This window comes from Microplitis mediator, chromosome 6, assembly GCF_029852145.1.
Source record: "Microplitis mediator isolate UGA2020A chromosome 6, iyMicMedi2.1, whole genome shotgun sequence".
Classification (NCBI taxonomy): Eukaryota; Metazoa; Arthropoda; class Insecta; order Hymenoptera; family Braconidae; genus Microplitis; species Microplitis mediator.
Genome location: NC_079974.1, coordinates 431,562 through 451,490, shown reverse-complemented (window position 1 = coordinate 451,490; position 19,929 = coordinate 431,562). Strand labels below are relative to the sequence as shown.

At 27.5% G+C, this 19,929-nt stretch overlaps 2 protein-coding genes across 2 annotated transcripts in view; one reads left to right on the top strand and one right to left on the bottom strand.

Annotated features, from left to right (window-relative positions):
• The window catches only part of LOC130669985 (uncharacterized), a 36,648-nt gene that overhangs the window by 10,495 nt on the left and 6,224 nt on the right, over positions 1-19,929 (bottom strand). The gene's annotated exons all lie outside the window — the stretch shown is intronic.
• Positions 12,852-19,929, top strand: part of LOC130669986 (uncharacterized) — a 51,436-nt gene continuing 44,358 nt past the window's right edge. Inside the window, exon 1 of the mRNA XM_057473154.1 lies at positions 12,852-13,033. Within this exon, the coding sequence (XP_057329137.1) occupies positions 12,959-13,033 (75 nt within the window). The 5' untranslated portion in view covers positions 12,852-12,958. The remainder of the gene's footprint in view (positions 13,034-19,929) is intronic.

Below are 19,929 nucleotides of genomic sequence, written 5' to 3'. Positions count from 1 at the left end.
CATAATACAAATGGAAGAAATTATTACAAAATATATATTTTCAATTTATATAAATAATGAGCCAAAGTGAAACGCTATGAATTGTTGACATTAAAAATGGTCCGTGACACGGTAAAGTTATAAAGGATGAGGAAAACTACTAAACCGACTTAACAAGCTCTACTTTATTAGTCCGTTATTCCTACATACGTACGTGTATGAACCGGCTGTCAATGTTTGTACACATGCCAGCCAGACAAGTTGGGACGTATGGATTAACTGACGTGTGATTCACTTTGCTTGGTTTCGGCTAAGCCTGCAGGTACTATTTTGAGCCTATCGTGCTAACTTAGGGGATCGTTTCAAGCTGATTATCGTTATTCAATGATATTCAATCTATTTCTATTATTTTATTTATGACGTGTGGGTTTTCTTTAAGTTCTGCATTTCTTTTTGTTCTAATTGATGTTTTGTTTGACTTTAGTATCGACTGTATTGATATACTCAAGATAGCTCTATACTTGAGACACGATAGGGTATTTAACAAATTTTGAAAAAAATAAGTTATCTTTTTTTTTTTTTAAATCCACAAATCGGGTACAGTGGGGCAAAATGGGCCCCTTAAAGAAAAAGGGCCTATATGTAATATAAATTCAAGCCCGCTTTGCCCCCTCCCCCTCCACTCCAACCCTAATAAAAATTCCAAATTTGTACACGGAAAGAAAATTCTACCAAAATTTACGATGTTAACATCGTAATCTCGGACTAGACTTTTATTAATGTCAATTTTTAAATGTTTTATTTCAAAATTTATTTTGTGGGTTATATTTTTTACTATTTAACATCGTAATTTTTACAAAGAACTTTAGGATTAAAAATTACTGCAAAAATTACAATTTAACATCGTAAAAAAAAATAAATAAAAATTACACTTTAAAAACTATATTTATTCGTACATTTAATATTTCTATTTACTTTTTAACAAAATAAATATTACAGTGCTGCCTCTGTTATAATACGATAGAAGCTATAAAAAGTACGATGTTACATCGTACTTTTTAAATAGTAACTGGGTCCTCCGCAAGTCGTTTATATGGATCTTAAAAACAACATATAGTGTAGGCCCTTCAGTGGCCGAGTGGTCCAAGGCGTCGGACACTTCGCACTCGAAAGGACTCGGGTTCGAATCCAACTGCCGAACGATTATTATTTTAATCTTTTATTTAAAATTTCTCTTCAAATTTTACGATGTTACATCGTAATTTATATTAAAGAGCCTAAGACTTCGTATTGTTTGTCTGAAGTATTATTTCTTAAATAAAAATTTCAACCCTACATAGTAAAAATTACGATGTGAAAAGTCTAGTCGACCAATACAATAATTAATAGGACAAATTACGATGTTAGCATTGTAAATTTAACTAGAATTTTTTTTCCGTGTAGAAAGAACTTGGGGCAGCTAAAAAATTTTGTAAAAATAAAAATAATTTTTTTTACCAAAAATATTATTGAGATAAAAAAAAATTCAATTTTACAAATGACAACAGATAGAGTATATTTTTAAAATAAATAATAAACGCTATTTGATTAAAATCCATTAAGCAATAGAATACTTTTCAGTCACATAATTGAATTATTTGATATTTTTTTAATATCTTTATTTACTTTTAAATTGTTGGTCTACATATGGCACAACAATATTATAGGCACGTGCGAAAAAATATTATGACTCGTGAGCAGTACAAGCTGTCTTTAAACTGTTCGGTCTACATTGAGCATAAGGACAGAAAAAAGTTGCGATATTTATCGACATAATAGGGATACATTGAACACACTCGAGTTTGGGTGTTCAATGCTAAGTATTTCGACACTTAGCATTTAGTATGTAGCATTTAGCGGGCTATTTATCGTCACGACAAGGGTGGTTACCCCCTGCGGGGCACATATGGCCAAAATAATTTGTCCGTAGTCTACCCTCAATCGTTAGTCCTTTCTACTCACTATTTATTTCATCACCTCTGATCTCTTCTCCCTCCCTTCAGCTCTAAAGTTATGACAATCATTTAGATTTAGATGATCGCCATACGCATCTTTTATTTATTTTTTTTTTCCCCAGGTACACAATATTATTTTTAATGTATTCTGTTACGTCTAAATTACTTTTCACTGTATGATTTATGGTTATTAGATATTTCCAGATTTATTTTTTAGATAAAAAAGTATTCCAAGTTTGGACCAATCCCGCATGAAAAAACTTTATATGTGAAAACATATATGATAGAATATATGAATATTATAATGTGATATATTGTACAATATATAAAATAATATTTATATTTTTGCCGTATTAATATATGATAATATATTGAAAAAAAATATATTGCTAGAATATATTATCAATATATTTATCAATATATGACTCTTTATGTATGTTTTACATATATATTTTAATATATCTTTTTTATATTGATATATTATATTGAAAGTAGTATATTAATTAATATATAGTATTTTTTATATTTTTTATATATGTTTTCCAATATATTGCAAAATATATGGTTTCCAATATATTGTAAAATATATGGCACTTTTTTTACTTTTCTTAGGTTATTGCCAGTAAATATAAGGTCAATGAAAAGAAGGAGAAAAAATAATAAATTTGACTTTTTTTTGTGGAATTGTGTAGAAATTGAAAAAGTATATTAAAAAATAAAATTTTCAATATATTGCGAAAAATATAAGTTTTGATATACTGGAAAAATATAATTCCAATATACCGCGAACCATATATTTAATCATATAAATTCTTTCATATATAATCAATTATATAGAGACCATATGCCACTAATTATATGAGTCAAAATATATGGATATATATATCAAGTTTATTATATTATACTTATAAATTATATATATACTATCCATATATGATAAGAATATATTGAGCATTATATGAGATAATATATATAGAAAAATACAAAACATTATATACAAGTAAATATATTATGATAAATATATAATCCAATATATGTAAAAAACATATATTTTTCAATATAGATATTTTTGCCGCTATATATTTATCACATATTCACCATATATTTTTTTATATACTTTTAACAATATATAGCTTTTCCATGCGGGATTCTACTCCGGATTTAATAAATTAAAGTGGATGTGATATTTAACATAATAATTTTTTAGATCAAAGTTTTCCAAGTAAAACTAAAATATAAATAAAGAAAAAAAAATTAGATAGTGGCAAATGAAAGATTAGTTTATATGAGATACATACGTAGCCCATAAATAGTGACAGATGTTGGTAAACAAGGAGGGTGGCAACTTTTATCGAATGGACAATAGTACACAATTCGCGCTCTCGTTTGAATCCACAAACAGATACATGCAATCTAAATTATCTGAGATAATCGAGTCAAAGTAATCCAGAGCTGAAGTATTTTTCGTTAAGTGAGAAAAAAGGAGACAAATGTAATTGTAGTAATGGTTAAATTGAAGAAGATAAAATACATAAACACCCTAAAAAACACCCTTACAAATAAACTTTTATTATGATAATTTAATTTATTTGGGGTTGCATTGGTCGATTCACGGCGTTTATAACTTTACGACCCTATAAATGAATATAATCAATCTCGTGTCTCTGATCGACGATCGTCATAGTGGTAAACATTGCACATTATGTCCACTTAATGACTATCATGGACTAGTTGTCAAAGATTGAGTACTTTATACATTAATATTAATTATTTATTTTATTTATTTAACCATTTATTAACCATACCCAAAAATAAATCCGCGTCAAAATAAAGAAGTACGTTAAGCCTCAAATGCCTTCCCTAATGTCCTGAAAGTCGCGTATGAAGGAGTAAACTACCATTTTTAAATTATTTTTTAACCCTCAAAGATCTACCTTACTTTCGATTTGTAACTTCAAATTAGCTCAATTCTTCGGCATAAGATCATTGTTACAATAATAGCTAGGTTCTCAGTAGACAAAGATATTTTAAGCCTAACGAGAGCATTCTAGTAGCAGTGCGGCAGCAGTCATGCTTCATGTTCGTTAGGTCGTGGGTTCGAATCTTGATGCCAGCAGATTATTTTTCAACAGTATTTTCCGAATTCTTTGGCAGTTTCAATTTTCCTGTATATCACTCGTATTTATTGTTTACACAAAACAATTAACTATATATAATAGACTAAATAGACTAATAGGTCAAAAATTCTAACTATTCGATTTGAACAATACTCACATATCCTTAATTATTATTGTTAATAATTTAGACGGTGTCTTTTTTAATCTTACAATACAACAATACATTTATTACTGACAAATTGTTTGTAAAATTGATAAATTTCAAATTATGTTCGATCATAGCAGCCATTTGTAATTAATGGTCCCCTTTTCCCTTCCTTATCGTTACCTTTCGTACGCGATCCGATGAGAATTTCACTATAAAAACCCGGGTCAAAAAAAAATCTTAAATTTGACTTGATTTAACTTAATTTTCTTTGAAGTCGTCGATATGCCGACAACTGTATTCCACATTTTAACTTTTTTTAACTTTTTTTGACTTAATGTTGACTTAATCTTGACTTTTTTTAGCTTTTTTGACTTAGATTAGACTTTTTTTGACTTAAATTGTTTAGTTTCCTTTAATTTAACTTTTTTTGGCTTAAATTATTTCATTGACTTAAATTTGACTTATTTTGTCTTAAAAAAACAACTTGTTATCGATTCGAAATCTAGTTCTATATTTGACTTAATTTTAACTTAAAAATTAAGTCAAATTGAATGTGGTTTTTATACTTATTTATTAATTAAACTAATCTAAAATTGAAACTCAATTTTAATTATAGCAAATTTTTTAAAAATTATTTCTGATTAAATTAAAATTACTATTAAAAAAATTTTTATTGCAATGATTTTTTTTTATTCTGTACCTGAAGAATTTGTATAAGCTCTTGTTTACAATATCATTCATTTTCATATTGATTAACCAATTCTGCAATAAACGTTTTATTACCTGTATTAATATAAAAACATACCGATAGTAAATTTTCGACAGGAATCTCTAATACATTTTCAGTTACAATGAATTCATTTAAGTGTGATAGTTGGAGAAGTCTGACAGGCTCTTTGAAAGGTTTTGTTTGCAGAAGAGTTATTATTGCAAAATGATGGCCAAGGCACTTACAATTACTAATTTTTTGACAATCGCATATTTTATCAATAATTTTTATAAAAGAATGAAGAAGACCAAAACGTTTTTCATTCAAGTATTTAAATGCTACATAAGAAGAATTATTTTTTAACGTTTCTTTATAATTTTTGATATAAACAATATACCATTTAATAATAATCGAAAATATTCTAAACCATAAACACCTCGAATAATTATTACTATCATTAATTATATGTTACTAATTGTAAGTATTTTTTAAAATTGCGTTGTAACTGTCTAATTTTGTTTTATTCTGACTTTAATGTAACTTTTTTAAACTTAAATCTAAGTAAAATGTATTTAAATCGACGCAATTCTGACTTGAATGTGACTTTTTTTGTCTTAAATCTAAAAGAAATAGAGTCAAACTGAACCAGTTTTGACTTAAACGTGACTTATTTTGTCTTAAATCGATCCTAACTAAGCCAGAAAAAGTCAAATCTAAGTCAAGTGTTATGGAAATTTTACACTGACTAAAAAAATTAACGTAGGTGAAATTTGAAGGATTTTGACTTAAATTTTAAGTCATAATTAAGATTTTTTTTTCGACCCGGGAATGCAGGCTCTGGTAGTTAATTTTATCATTTTGAAGTACAGATCGTCACAATCTAAAATGAAAATTCTAACCTCTTTGCCCTTATATTATATTTGCCGGCTCAAATTACTTTTTGAATTTCGATTCGGGAAATCTATTGAAATAAATCAAATAAATGTAATTATTTGGATAGACAATTAAATAAATTATTCTGTGAGCGTATGAAAGTTTGTAAAAGAATATACAAAAATTAAGAATTTAAAGATGTGGCCAAGTCAGATAGTGAGGTAGTAATTGCAAAGCTGATAGTCAAATCAACGTTTACGGTCAGTCGAGCTGATCGTCTACTCTCTTGACGCTAACGAAGTGCAGCACAAGAGAGAACAGCTTCGTTAAGCTCTCAAACGAGTAGGACCACTCCTCTTCGTCATTGCCAGTATGTAGTGTAGTGTCGAGTTACGAGTTTAAACTAATTAACAGTGAATATCCCTCTCCAAGCTCTCGGTATGTGCTTTAATACACTTATCTGTGGGAAATTTAACTTTTTTTTACAACTATTTAGTTTATCATTTCTTAAATGCTTACTATTTCTTTTAAGTATTTATTATTTTCACATAAAACTTACCCGTATGAAAAAACAATATATGGTTAAAATATATAAAATCATATATGTTTGCAACAAAAAATATATTATCTATTATATTGTATATTATAAAAAGTCATATAGAGATTTTCGCCGATTTAATATAAAATTATATACAGTAGTAAATATATGTATTCATATATGTTACTTATATGTTTTTTATATGAAGCTATATATACATTTACATTTACCTTATAATATATTGTATTGATATAATTCCTTTCATATTCAAAAAATATAAAATTTTTATATGAAATTAAATATATGGTAGCATATAATTTATATTATACATGGCACCATATATTTTCTTTGTTATATTTAAGCATATATTTTATTCGGTGTATGTATATGTATATGGGTATATATATTCGCATCAAATTAACTAATATTGAAAATTTTAACTGCAATAAAGAGTACATTAAAATTTAGATCTGATTTAATTGGAGTTGGTCATCCGAATAAGAAAGTTTTCTTTTCTATACACAACATAAATATATGTTTTTATATATGATCAGAATATATTTTTTGTATATGATTGACATATATATTTTATACATGCTAAAGATATACGGACTCGTATATGATGAGTATTATATTTTTTAATATAAAAAAAAATATATCATAAAATATAGTTAAATTTGCCACATATATTTTCTGATATTTATCATATATTTTTACATATATTTTGACCATATATGTTATTTTCATACGGGTAGAAACAAAAAAACATTAGTTTTATTAATCTATAGTTTTTATATAATTTTAACAATTTAATTCGGGGATGAGGAAAAAAATTTGTTTCAAAGATACTTCGTGGGTAAAAGTATAAAATTTCATTTGGCGGTAAAAAAAAATTTTGAAAATTCAGTTCTACTATTTTATTCTAACGTTCCCGACTAGAAATCCCAGTGCGGCATCCGAATGACTGATTCGGGCCGAAAGAGAGTTTCCGAATTACGCCAAGCCTAATTCGAATCTTGTTTCGTTGTCATGAGAAAAACCGAAGCACGACGTCAAAAAAAAAACCCAAACTTGGTTGTTATTAGAAATATCTATGGCATAGTCTAAGTAAGGCATATCTCTGGAATTCCTGACTGATACCTAATAGAATTTTCTTTAGCACAATTAAACTTAGAAAGCCATAATCAGTTGCGTAGCGTAGTAGTTAAAGTGTTGGTCTTTCGTGCGTACGGTCCCGAGTTCGAATCCCACTATAGCGCATGCGGTCGTTGGTAAGTCTAGCGTTTTTCCTAGAGCTAAACATTTTTTCATAGTTACTAATGATCAATTGCCAATTTCTATGGATAGCCATTTTTCACGAATAGGTAGTAGTTCTTAGGTGAGTGTACGGTTTTTGAACATGTGCGGAATTAGGCTTTTCTAATTACGCAGGGATTGGACGTAAATTTGAAATTTAGTATGCTTGATTCGGACCTAATAAAAAACGGACTGAAATTTCTTGTCGGATTACTATAGTATCAGAATTTTTCTACTTAAAAATTATTTTTTTAATTTTAGGATATCCTGTAACTGTGATTTTTTTAAAAAGAGCGGAATCAAAGATCGGAGGTTTGCAATTTTGAAGATTTTCACTACCCCTATTCAGAAATCTCATTTGGAATGATTCAATCCATGCTACAGTGTATATCTATATATAGTCAATTTTGCCAACTTTGAATTGTTTCGGATCGTGTTTGAATTATTTCAAATTAGGTTTCTCAATTAGGGTATTCAATGATACCTAAACATATCGAAAATATGAAAAATTAGGCGTCACACCCTATCCACGCATGTACTCAAAAATTGACCAAATACTGTTCATTTGCTGGCAGTATACAAATTCGTCAAATTATTAATCCGAATGATCGACTTCGTCCTTTTTTACAGCTGAATTCCAACAAATCCAAAATTCTTAGCTAACTATGAGTTGGCATGCAGAATATGGCTCAAATTTTGGGAGTCAAAAAAATGTTTTCTTAATTTTAATTGTATTTTCAGTCACTCATTTAACTACAGTTGATAATAAATACCAATGATATATTACAAAATCTCAATTTTAAAATCAGTCACGAGGGTTTGAAACGTGTGGCAAAATGAAAAAATGATAAGCGGCAGAAACATTTCGAAGCCCTAGGGAAGCATTTTTCAGTTTTAAAACTCACATAACTCATTCGAAAATCTAGATTTTTTAACATTTTTTTTTATTCGACAACTTTAGTCAAGTAAGCTATCGGAAAAAAAAATAAAAATCAACCTATAAAATCAGAACACAATTTTTAAGAGCCTAAAATCAATAAATATCCACTGATTCATTCTAAGTGAGTACACGGAAAGAAAATTATGGCAGCGGTTCCCATAATTTTGTGAAATTCTTTCCTATATCATCATAGGAATTACGACCATAAATTATGGGAGCGGTTCCTATAATTATAGGAATGTTTCCCATAATTATAGGAATAGTTCCTATAATTATGGGAATGATACCCATAACACTATAGGAATGGTTCCTATAATTATAGGAATGGTTCCTATAATTATAGGAATGGTTCCTATAATTTATAGGAATACTTTCTATAATATTATGGGAATCATTCCTATAATTTATGGGAATGGTTCCTATAATTTATAGAAACCATTCCCATAAATTATAGGAACCATTCCCATAATATTATGGGAATGGTTCCTATAATAGTATGGGAACTATTCCCATAATATTATGGGAATGATTCCCATAATGCAATTGGAATGGTTCGTATACCATTATGGGAATCATTCCCATAATATTATGGGAATAGTTCCCATACTATTATAGGAACCATTCCTATAATATTATGGGAATGGTTCCCATATTATCATGAAAAAATTAATTTAAAGAAGTGCAGTAATCACTTCTACAAGACACAGAAATATTTTTAAACATAAAAGCAAAGATTCAAACATTGAAAAAAAAAATCGTATTTGGCAAAAAAACATTAAAATTTTTAACAAGAATATTTTGTCAGCACAAAACATTCAAGAAAATTCAAATTTTTGGAAATTTCTACACTATTGTGCAAAAAAAAAATTTAATGATATTATAGGGATGGTTCCCATAACATTATGGGAATAGTTCCCATAATATTATAGGAATAGTTCCTATACCAGTATGGGAACCATTCCCATAATAGTATGGGAATGATTCCCATACCATTATGGGAATGGTTCCCATAATGGTATGGGAACTAATCTCATACTATTATGGGGATGGTTCCCATAATATTTGGGAACCATCCCTATAGTAGTATAGGTACTGTTCCCATACCATTACTGGAACCATTCCCATAATGCATAGCAAAACTTCCCATAATTTTCTTTCCGTGTAAATAAAAATTAATATTCATTTTTAAAATAATGTATTAGAAAATTTTATGTTTTAATAAATCACAGAAATAATCCCTTTATTAAATTTTTTCAAAATTATTATTTGTAAGTGAGTTTTAATTACAGATTTGAAATTATGTCTGAAACATTAAAGATTTATTATTCAAACTATTATATTTGATACTTGAACGATTTAGATGATGACAGTGTGGATGTGATATATAAGCGTTACAATAGTCTATGCACTGTGGAATTTACAAGGGTGCAAAGGCGGAGCTTCTAACACCCTATTTCACCCCCGTAATGCTCCGCCTTTACTCAGTTTCTCAACCAAAAGCTGAACGAATGCCAGATAGTGTCGAATCCGTATCTATATCTATAACTAAAATATATATCTGCAGGAGGTGAGGAGGTTTTAGAAAATTTAACTATTTTTGTTCTTACAAACTTATTTTATTCGCTTTGTTTTCATCTTTTATTACATTTGGACGTGTGAGCTAAAAGAAGATTAACAGCGTGAATTTTTACGTCTAATCTATACTTTTTCTTATAAGAATCCTTGAGAAATCTCCATCCCTTACACTCGTCGACAGCATTGTACTTTAGTTCTTTGCCGTATAGTTGGCTAAAGTTTTATTGAGCTATATTTCCCTTGGCCTGAAATGACCGAATTTAATCCCGAACTCAGTGGCTCTCTTGGTTGGGGATGTATATCCACAAATCACGTCGTAAACATCCGCTATCTCGAGCTGTATTTCTCGCTTTTTTTCTTCTATCTTTCACAATATATGTGTTATCAAGTAAAAAAATTAATTTTATATTGATTGTATCAATCACTTGACACTGTAAAAAATCAAGAGTAATTCGGAGTGAATATGGAATTTCTATTATTCCGAAATCACTCTGTCAATTGAAGTTCCGGAGTTTTAAAAAAGCACTGCATACATGGAAAAGAATGCAGGGTAACAATTACAAAAATAGAGTGGCAATGGTTCCTATACTGTATGGTAACAGGTTTTTCTAAATATAGATTATAAGAATGCGGTGCCCATACAAATTATGGTAACTATTCTTATCTATATGAGATTATCTCCTATATGATATCCGAATCGTTTCTATATAATTAAGGTAATAATCCTATTTCATTATGGTAATAGTTCCCATACGACTATGGTATACGTAACCACCTATTACGGTAATGACTACTGGAATTTATGGTAAAAGTTATTATAATATTATGGTTATGGTTACCATCACATTTTGAAAATTCATCATACTATGGTAATGGTTCCCATATATTATGATAATCGTTACCATAATAGTATGGTAATCATTACCATACTATTATGGTAACCATTACCATAATATATGGTAATCATTACTATAATTATGGTAACAATTACCATAATTATGGTAACAATTCCCATATCGCATGTGAAATAATTATGGTAATGATTACCATAATATTATGGTCATCGTTCCCATAATATTATAGTAACCATTACCATACTATTATGGTAACCATTACCATACTATTATGGTAACCATTACCATACTATTATGGTAACCATTATCATACTATTATGGCAACCATTACCATAATCGTCATTTCAATAAAACCGGTTATCATACATTATGAGAACCATTCCCAAAATTTATTGTAATCGTTACCATAAATTTCTCTTCGTGTAGGAACGGTTACGTATTGAGAAAAATCTCAATAAATATTAAGTCATATAGTGTTAAAGCGATACTACCAATTTTAAAATATAGTGAAACCTAAACTTACAATTAACCTTCTCAATAAGACATTTATAGATAAATTGAGAAAAATACAGATAGCCCGAACTGGGAATCGAACCCAGACCATGTCCGTATCGCGCCGAGTGCTCTACCAGTTGAGCTATCCGGCTAGGTGTAAGTTTAGGTTTCACTATATTTAAAAATTGGTGTATTACCGTACGATGGACGGTGTGGCTCAATAACTTATAGATCAAATTGAACGGAATATAGTATAGTACCGGATAGCTCAACTGGTAGAGCACTCGGCGCGATACCGACTTGATCTAGGTTCGAATCCCAGTTAGGGCTATCTGTATTTTTCTCAATTTATCTATAAATGTCTTATTGAGAAGGTTGATGAAGAGAAACATTAATAACATAAAACAATAAAAATGATATTTATTTTTTTCAAATGATACACTGCATTTATTTAGAAATGTTTTTGCACACATTGGCAAATCTGGGATAACTCCTCGTAAAATTTTTAATAATTCGTCTAGATGACAATCTGGAGTATTTGTTTTGATTGCCCACAACCGTAATTCGTTTATTGTGTCGATTTTTTTAACTTCATCCATTTTTTAAAATATATTACCGATTATTTTTATTTTGAAAGACACAATTTTTATTTTTTGTTAATTATTTGTGTTGTTTCTTGATGTTTACTAAATATTATTCAACTTACAGGTTAAAGTGAAAAAATAAACATACACATACACTAGTATAAGTAGAACATCAGTGTGACCAATTTTTACGATTCAGTTATAGGTGGCGCAACTTCCAGTTTTTACCTAGTTTCACTAGCCAGTTACTAGATAAGATTGCTGGCCAGTTACTAGATATGAACGCTAGCCAGATACTAGACTTAATCGAGTAAAAAATTGAACATTTCTACTAGGGTATTTAAAAAGTTGGTCTATAACTAGGTGTAAGCGCCGGTGCCAAGTGTTTTCGAAAGTTGGAAGTATAATTTCTTTCTGGATCTAGACCCAAAAATCATCCAACCATATTAATACAATTATATTTATTTACTTAAAAAATAAATAACTATTATCAATTGCTTAACAAATATAAAAGATATGTATCAGATTATACAATATTGATGATTATTTATCAATCCGTAATATATAAACAAACCACCATGAAAATAGATAATACAGAGTAATGATTTTGAGATGTACCTCAGTAGTAAATTAACGCGACACGAATGCCTAATGTGTGGTCAGCCAACTGTACACATACGCCAGCTAAAGTCATATACACACTATGCGGTAGTATGTGAAAGCGTGCGATCCCGTTTAATGCAAGCACGAACGTTACACATCGGGTAACCAAGATCTGTTTGCTCGCGGACAGCCAAACTAGCTACCAGCTAATTCAGAAACACCATTACCACCAATACGCGCCAACGATCGAGCGATGAGCTCTCCAATATATGTACACATATATACCTACATCTACCTGTACTCCATCCAGCTGTTTCAACATACACAGGTGAGTAACTACTATACATATAATTATCCAATAAAATTTATCATACATTTTCAACATTTATTGTCCTATTTGTTTGTTCTTTTTTTTCATTCATAATTAACGTTTAAATGACGGTATACAAAGCTCGATGTATGTAATTATCAAAAAGAAAAAAATTTTTATTAATGTGATGGTTAAATTCGAAAGCGTACAAGTACAACTGAAATGAAATGCAAATTACGTAATTTTCTTTTTATGTTAAAAAAAAATATATATGCTTGTATAAAAGCTTAATGAAGAATCCCGCATGAAAAAAACTTATACTCTGAAATTATATCAGATAATATAATATTTATTATATTATAGTATAATTTAGAATATAAATAATTATATATTTAAAACTAACTACTTTTTTGCCGTTTTCAATATAAAATTTTATATTTTAAAAGTATATCAATATAATATATAATTTGATATTTTGGCATATATTATCATTATAAAAACTCCATATAATATTAGATTATATAAAAAAAAATATATGTCATTATATAGTATCAATTTATAGGTTTATATATATTATGATTTTATAATTCAAATTATATTATTAACAGTATAATATAATATATAATGCTCGTATATAAGCTTGTATATATTAAAAAATATACATGACACTTTTGTGCTTCGAAAAATTTTCAGTTCCATGAATGCTCTTTCGGTATCCTCTAAAACTTATTTTATTTTGAGTAATTATTTTTTTATATTAAAAATTAATCATATGAATGAAAATTTATAGTCATAACGACTCTCTCTACAAACTTCCTTTCAAGTTCGATCTACATACTTAATTTACTCGAATAAAATATATTCTCATTGATACTCACAATCATCGTCAAACTGAAAGTCTTTATTTTTCATATTTTATTTTATATTTTTAGATATATAATGTATTATATAATACAATATACAATTCAATATCTTGAGATTCTCCAACGTCAATTATATAAAAAAATATATTTAACAATATAATATTTAATATATAAAAAAATATATTCTATTATATATCATTCCAATATATGTAAATTTATAATGAATTTTATAAGTTAAAAATTATATTTTATAATTATATTACATATTATGAAAATATGCATATATTTTTTTATAATTTAAATTATAAATCAAAGTATAACTTTGAATTTATATAAATATTATATTTTATTATACATACATTTTTGCCGTTTTATAAAATTATATATTTACGGTATATTTTTTTATATATAATCAAAATATATGTTATTTTCATGCGGGATTTTATACCCGCTATTATTATGAATTAGTGTATTATTATTAAACAATTTTTAAATTGCATTCCCGGGAAAAAATGTTTTTATAAAATTTTGTACAATTTTATAAAATTTTACAAAATTTTAGTACTAACATTTTATAAAATTTTATAAAATTTTATACTGAAAATGGCCTGGTAAAATTTTATCAAATTTTATAAAGTTTTATAAAATTTTATGAAGTTTTATAAAAATTTATAAAATTTTATAAAACTTTGTAAAATTTCATAAAATTTTACCAGGCCATTTTCAGTATAAAGTTTTATAAAATTTTGTAAAATTTTATAAAATGATTTTTTTTTTTCCGGGACCGGTCACCCATCCAATTAATGGCCAACCTCGATGCTGCTTAACTTTTGTTATTGAAGAATCGTAGTCTGCTCCGCTCGTCTATTGGTCACTTGTAGTTTAGAAACATTCGTGGCTGTATTTATGATTACTCATGAATTCTTATCAGCCATATTTCATAGTATTAATTTATAATTATATATAAAAAAAAGATTTGAATAATTCAACTATCGACTGTTTAATAGACATAAAATTTTAAAATTAATTAAATTTATTGATTTTTCATGATTTTTATTTGTGAATTAATGACGAAACCTTTGAACTTTTTCTTGAGTAACGACGATTTAATTTGAATTGCTAGTTGACAAAATAAAAGTTTAAAAACATTAAATTCAAAATTATCACATTATGTAATATATATATAAATATGTAAGAGAACGGGGTGGCGGGGGTAGGCAAAACGAGGTACTTCTAAAATATTATAAAAAAAATTTTTTTTTTAAATCTATTATAACCATCCCAAAAATACTTTTGTAAATATAATTGAGCATTATTTTGAATTTTTTTCGTTAAACTTTTTTAAGAATCGAGTGCCGGTCAAAAAATGTTAAAGACTTTTGTATTATGATAAAAACTATTAAAAACTTTTTTATCTTCCTTTGCATCCAATAATTGTGTGAAATATAATTTTTCTTAATGGAAATAACTTACAAAAAATTTTAATAAAATCAAACTTATTCAATATTCGGAAATTTTTTTTTCTACATTTTTCTGGGGGTACCCTGCATATATTTAGGTAGTCAATTATATTTTTTATAATATAATTTTCATATTTGTTTATCACCATATTTTGCCCACAAAAATGAAATTTTTTTTTATGGCCATTGAAAATTTTATCTATTTACGTCGAATTTCTAACAATTTTTATAATAATTTGTAATAAACTTTATAAAATTGTGTGAAATTTTATCAAATTTTACAAAATGCTACCCTACACTAGATGCAATAGTGGCATCAAGTTCTCTAAAGTTTTATGAAATATTCTAAAATTTTATAAAATTTCATACAATTATATAAAATTTTATCTAATTATTACTCCCCTTTTGAGATCTTACTTTATAAAGTTGTATAAAATTGTATAAATTTGTATAAGATTTTATAAGATCGCATATAATTTTATGAAATCGTATACAACTTTATAAAATTTTATAAAATTTCATCTACATATTACTTCTCTTCTAAGGACTTACTTCATAAAATTATATAAAATTATATAAGATTGTATAAAATTTTATATAATTTTATGAAATCGGATAAAACTTTATAAAATTTCATACAATTATATCAAATTTCATTTAATTATTACTTCCCTCACTAAGATCTTACTTTATAAAATTTTATAAGATTGTATAAAAATTGATATAATTTTATGAAATTGTATAAAAGTTTATGCAATTTCATAAAATCTTATAAAATTTCGTACAATTATATAAAATTTTATCTAATTATGACTTCCCTTTTAAGATCTTACCATATAAAATTTTATAAAATTTTATAAAATTCTATGAAATTTGATAAAATTATATAAAATTATATGAAATTCTATGAAATTTCGCTGTACAGTTTTATAAAATTGTATAAAATTTTATATAATTTTATACAATTGTGTAAAACTTTATAAAATTTTGTTATATTTTATACAATTTTATAAAATGTCATACAATTTTATAAAATTACATTTATTTATTACGTTCCTTACTCAGATCTTACTTTATAAAATTTTAGAAGATTTTAAAAAATTTTATAAGATTTTATAAAATTGTATAAAATATTATAAAATTTTATAAAATTGTATGAATTTTTATAAAATTTTGCTGTAAAATCTTATAAAATCTTACAAAATTTCATAAAATTGTGTAAAATTTTATATTATTTTAGAAAATTTTATAAAAACATTTTTTCCCGGGTTGATGACAATGATTTAATTGTAATAGAAGTAAAAAATAATTGATTAGTCTTTATCAGAGGTTCATTTTTGTACAATGGTAAATGCCTACGAGTCCAAAAATGGTCGTCATGGATACCATGGCAATTGTGTGGATAAAGAGAGAGCAAGAGATAACGGCAGTGGGATGAGGGATGATGAGGAAGAGGATGAAGAGGAGGAAGAGGAAGAGGGAGAGTAGGATGACGACGATGAGGTGATGGAAGGCCGAGGGGATGAATAGACGGATGAATGACGCACAATTAACTAATTAAATCATCCGTCGACCCCACGGTACGGACCCTCTCTATTCGTCTCTCGAGTATCATCCCTTCTCTACTACCCTTCTCTATACAGTTATATGTGTATTACCTTTTCTCTTTTTCGATCGGCCATTGCTGAGCTCTTGTACGAGACCGTTGGTTATTCTTTCGTTGTACGTCATCGGTCTCGTCGTTTTCCCCGGATGACAGGAGAAATGTGTAATTGCCGAGGGCAAAAAAAATTTCCACGAGTTTGTCAAAGTAATTGGCGAGAGAAGAATATCCCTGAACAAATTGTCCGTTCAAATATTCGTATTATAATTTTATCTCCGTTACTTAAACTTTCCTATTATCAATCAAGTCAATTGATTTTACTTATTATTGGTAATAATTTTATTTATTCTTTTTTAACCAATTATTTTATTACTTTAGTTATTTTCATTTTACTCAGAAAACGCATTTTTTTAGAATTCATTTCCGACCGAATAAAAAAAAGTTTTTTTCAGTCTAAAAAGATTTGGCTGAAAGTTCAATTTTGTTTTTCATTTATTTCATTCTAATTCTACGCTTAGTAAAAAGAGTAAATTTCGAGTGAATTTTTAATCCGAATTTACTCCGTTTACAGATTTTTCACTCTGATTACTGAATTTTAATGCTACTATATGAATTTATATTTATTAAAAACAATTTTTCATGGAAATTATAAATGAATGATTTATATAGGGGAAGGGGGGGGGGGGAACGGGATAGGCCGGCAAAATGGGATACCCTCAAAATTTCGTCAAAATTTTTTTTTCTCGAAAAACTTTCGAAAATGGTCAAAAATGACATCTAGCATCATTTTACACTATTAAAAGCCAAAAAAAAAAAACATTTTTATATTTTTTGCGAAAAGTATAAATGAAAAAAATGTACAAATTTTATCGTACTACAAATTTATTTTCATGAAGTATCACAAATTAAGAAATTTATTTCTTTAATTAACTCAAGAACAATAACAACAATAATACTAATAAAAACTCTAAAACTGTAACATTGGTAATCATCATAATTTTAACTGTTACATTGTAACTTTCATAATTTTGTAATATTTTATAACTTTAGTGCTATAATATCACATTATTAACAGTTATGTTAATTTTCTAATATTCATTTTTGTGTCCACCATTTAAATATAGTGGAAACCTAAACATGCAAACATGCAAATAACCTTCTTAATAAGACAATTTATAGATAAATTGAGAAAAATATAGATAGCCCGAACTGGGAATCGAACCCAGACCAATTCGGTATCGCGCCGAGTGCTCTACCAGTTGAGCACATTCTTTAAAAATATGTTGAGAGTAAATTTTATTACTTATATCAATTTAGAAAGACATTATTACATCAATTTTATTCACTTGAAAAAAAAAAAATAAAATTTACTTTTTTTTGGGGTATCCCATTTTGCCCGCAGAAAATAAAAATATTTTTTCTGATGGCAGTCCAAAATTCGTTATATTTATTTCAAATAGAATCAAAATGAAGCCAATTTACGATATTTATGTCCCTAAAAACTAAATTTTTCGTTAAGTATCCCGTTTTGCGCCCCCTTCCCCTACTAAATAAACAATTTGACCTCTAAAATTTTGACATAAGTTGCACATTGTTACAATGATTCCATTTTTCAAGAAAAGTGAAAATGTAAAATTTTGTGGGATACGACGTATTAAAATGGCAGTATCGATATTCAACTTGTCTAACAATTAAGAAATGACAAAGAAGTCTAAAAAATAAATTAATTAGTTTCTAAATTATCATTATAGTATTTTACGAAATTAAATAATCGAAGCTGTTGCAATTTACAAACATCAATAGCCAATTAATTAATGTATGATAATTATATCTTTCATACATTATATATAAATAATATAAATATCATATCCATACAGTATTTATAAAATGCCGTATAATACTGAAATGTCCCGTGATACTTGAATATAACATCGTACTGTGGGGCAGTTAAATAACAATACATGTTTCAATGAGAATGTAAAAAAAATGCGTGCTCGTGATGCCAATGGAGCGATAGATGGAACATGCTGTTGATCTTGTATATTTCATAACCCAGCTCCGAATATTCAGTAAATAAAAATCGTTCTACATCACTATTTACAATTGGTCCATCGAGCAAAAGAGATAAACATCAACTATTGATGACGTTGATAGTATATGCTATGAGTTATATATATATGTCGCTTTAAATCACATGGCACTGCCACAAATTTTGTACAATTCGTGAGATCATTCGCGTCACACCAACACCAATTTATTCCTATACGAATAAATAAAATCTACTACCAAAAAAAACCTTCATATGTATACATATATCAATGTTTTTTTTCTAGAGTAGATAGCTCAGCAACTACCAATCAGGATCATCTGCCAAAATACTTGCGTCCTCATCCTCACGCATTCGATCTACATTGTTACTAACGTGTGCGTTCGTTCGTTCACCGACCAATTTGTTCGATGAAAGCTTCGACTGATTGGCTTGACAAAGTAGTTACCTCTATTTTCTATACTCACATTTTTATAAAAATTCATTTTTTTCTTATTTGTCATAAAAAAAATATTTTTGTCAAATTTATCAAATTTTTTGTCAATTAGTAATCAACATTAATTTGTTCTTTCATCTTTTTTTTTACCTCTTTTTGAACTAATTAGTTTAAATTTTTAGTTCAAAAATTTTTTTTTATGGGTAGGCAAAATTGGCTACTTAATTTTTTGGTCCGTTTATTTCCTCTATATATATATTAGGGTGGCCCAAAAAAACCGACTATTTTTTTTCTTGAGTCTCTAATGAAAATTTGTTAGCTTAAGATGTTTTAAGACGCCTCTCCAAAAATCAGCTCGATAAAAAATTTTCAAGAGGTCGTTCACGAATTTTGAAAATATCAAAAATCATCGAAATTCGGATTTTTTTGTTCTAAATTTCTTCTTTCTCGTGGCAGCTATAGTTTATATTTATGAAATCATGACTACCCTGAAAATTTCAGCTCA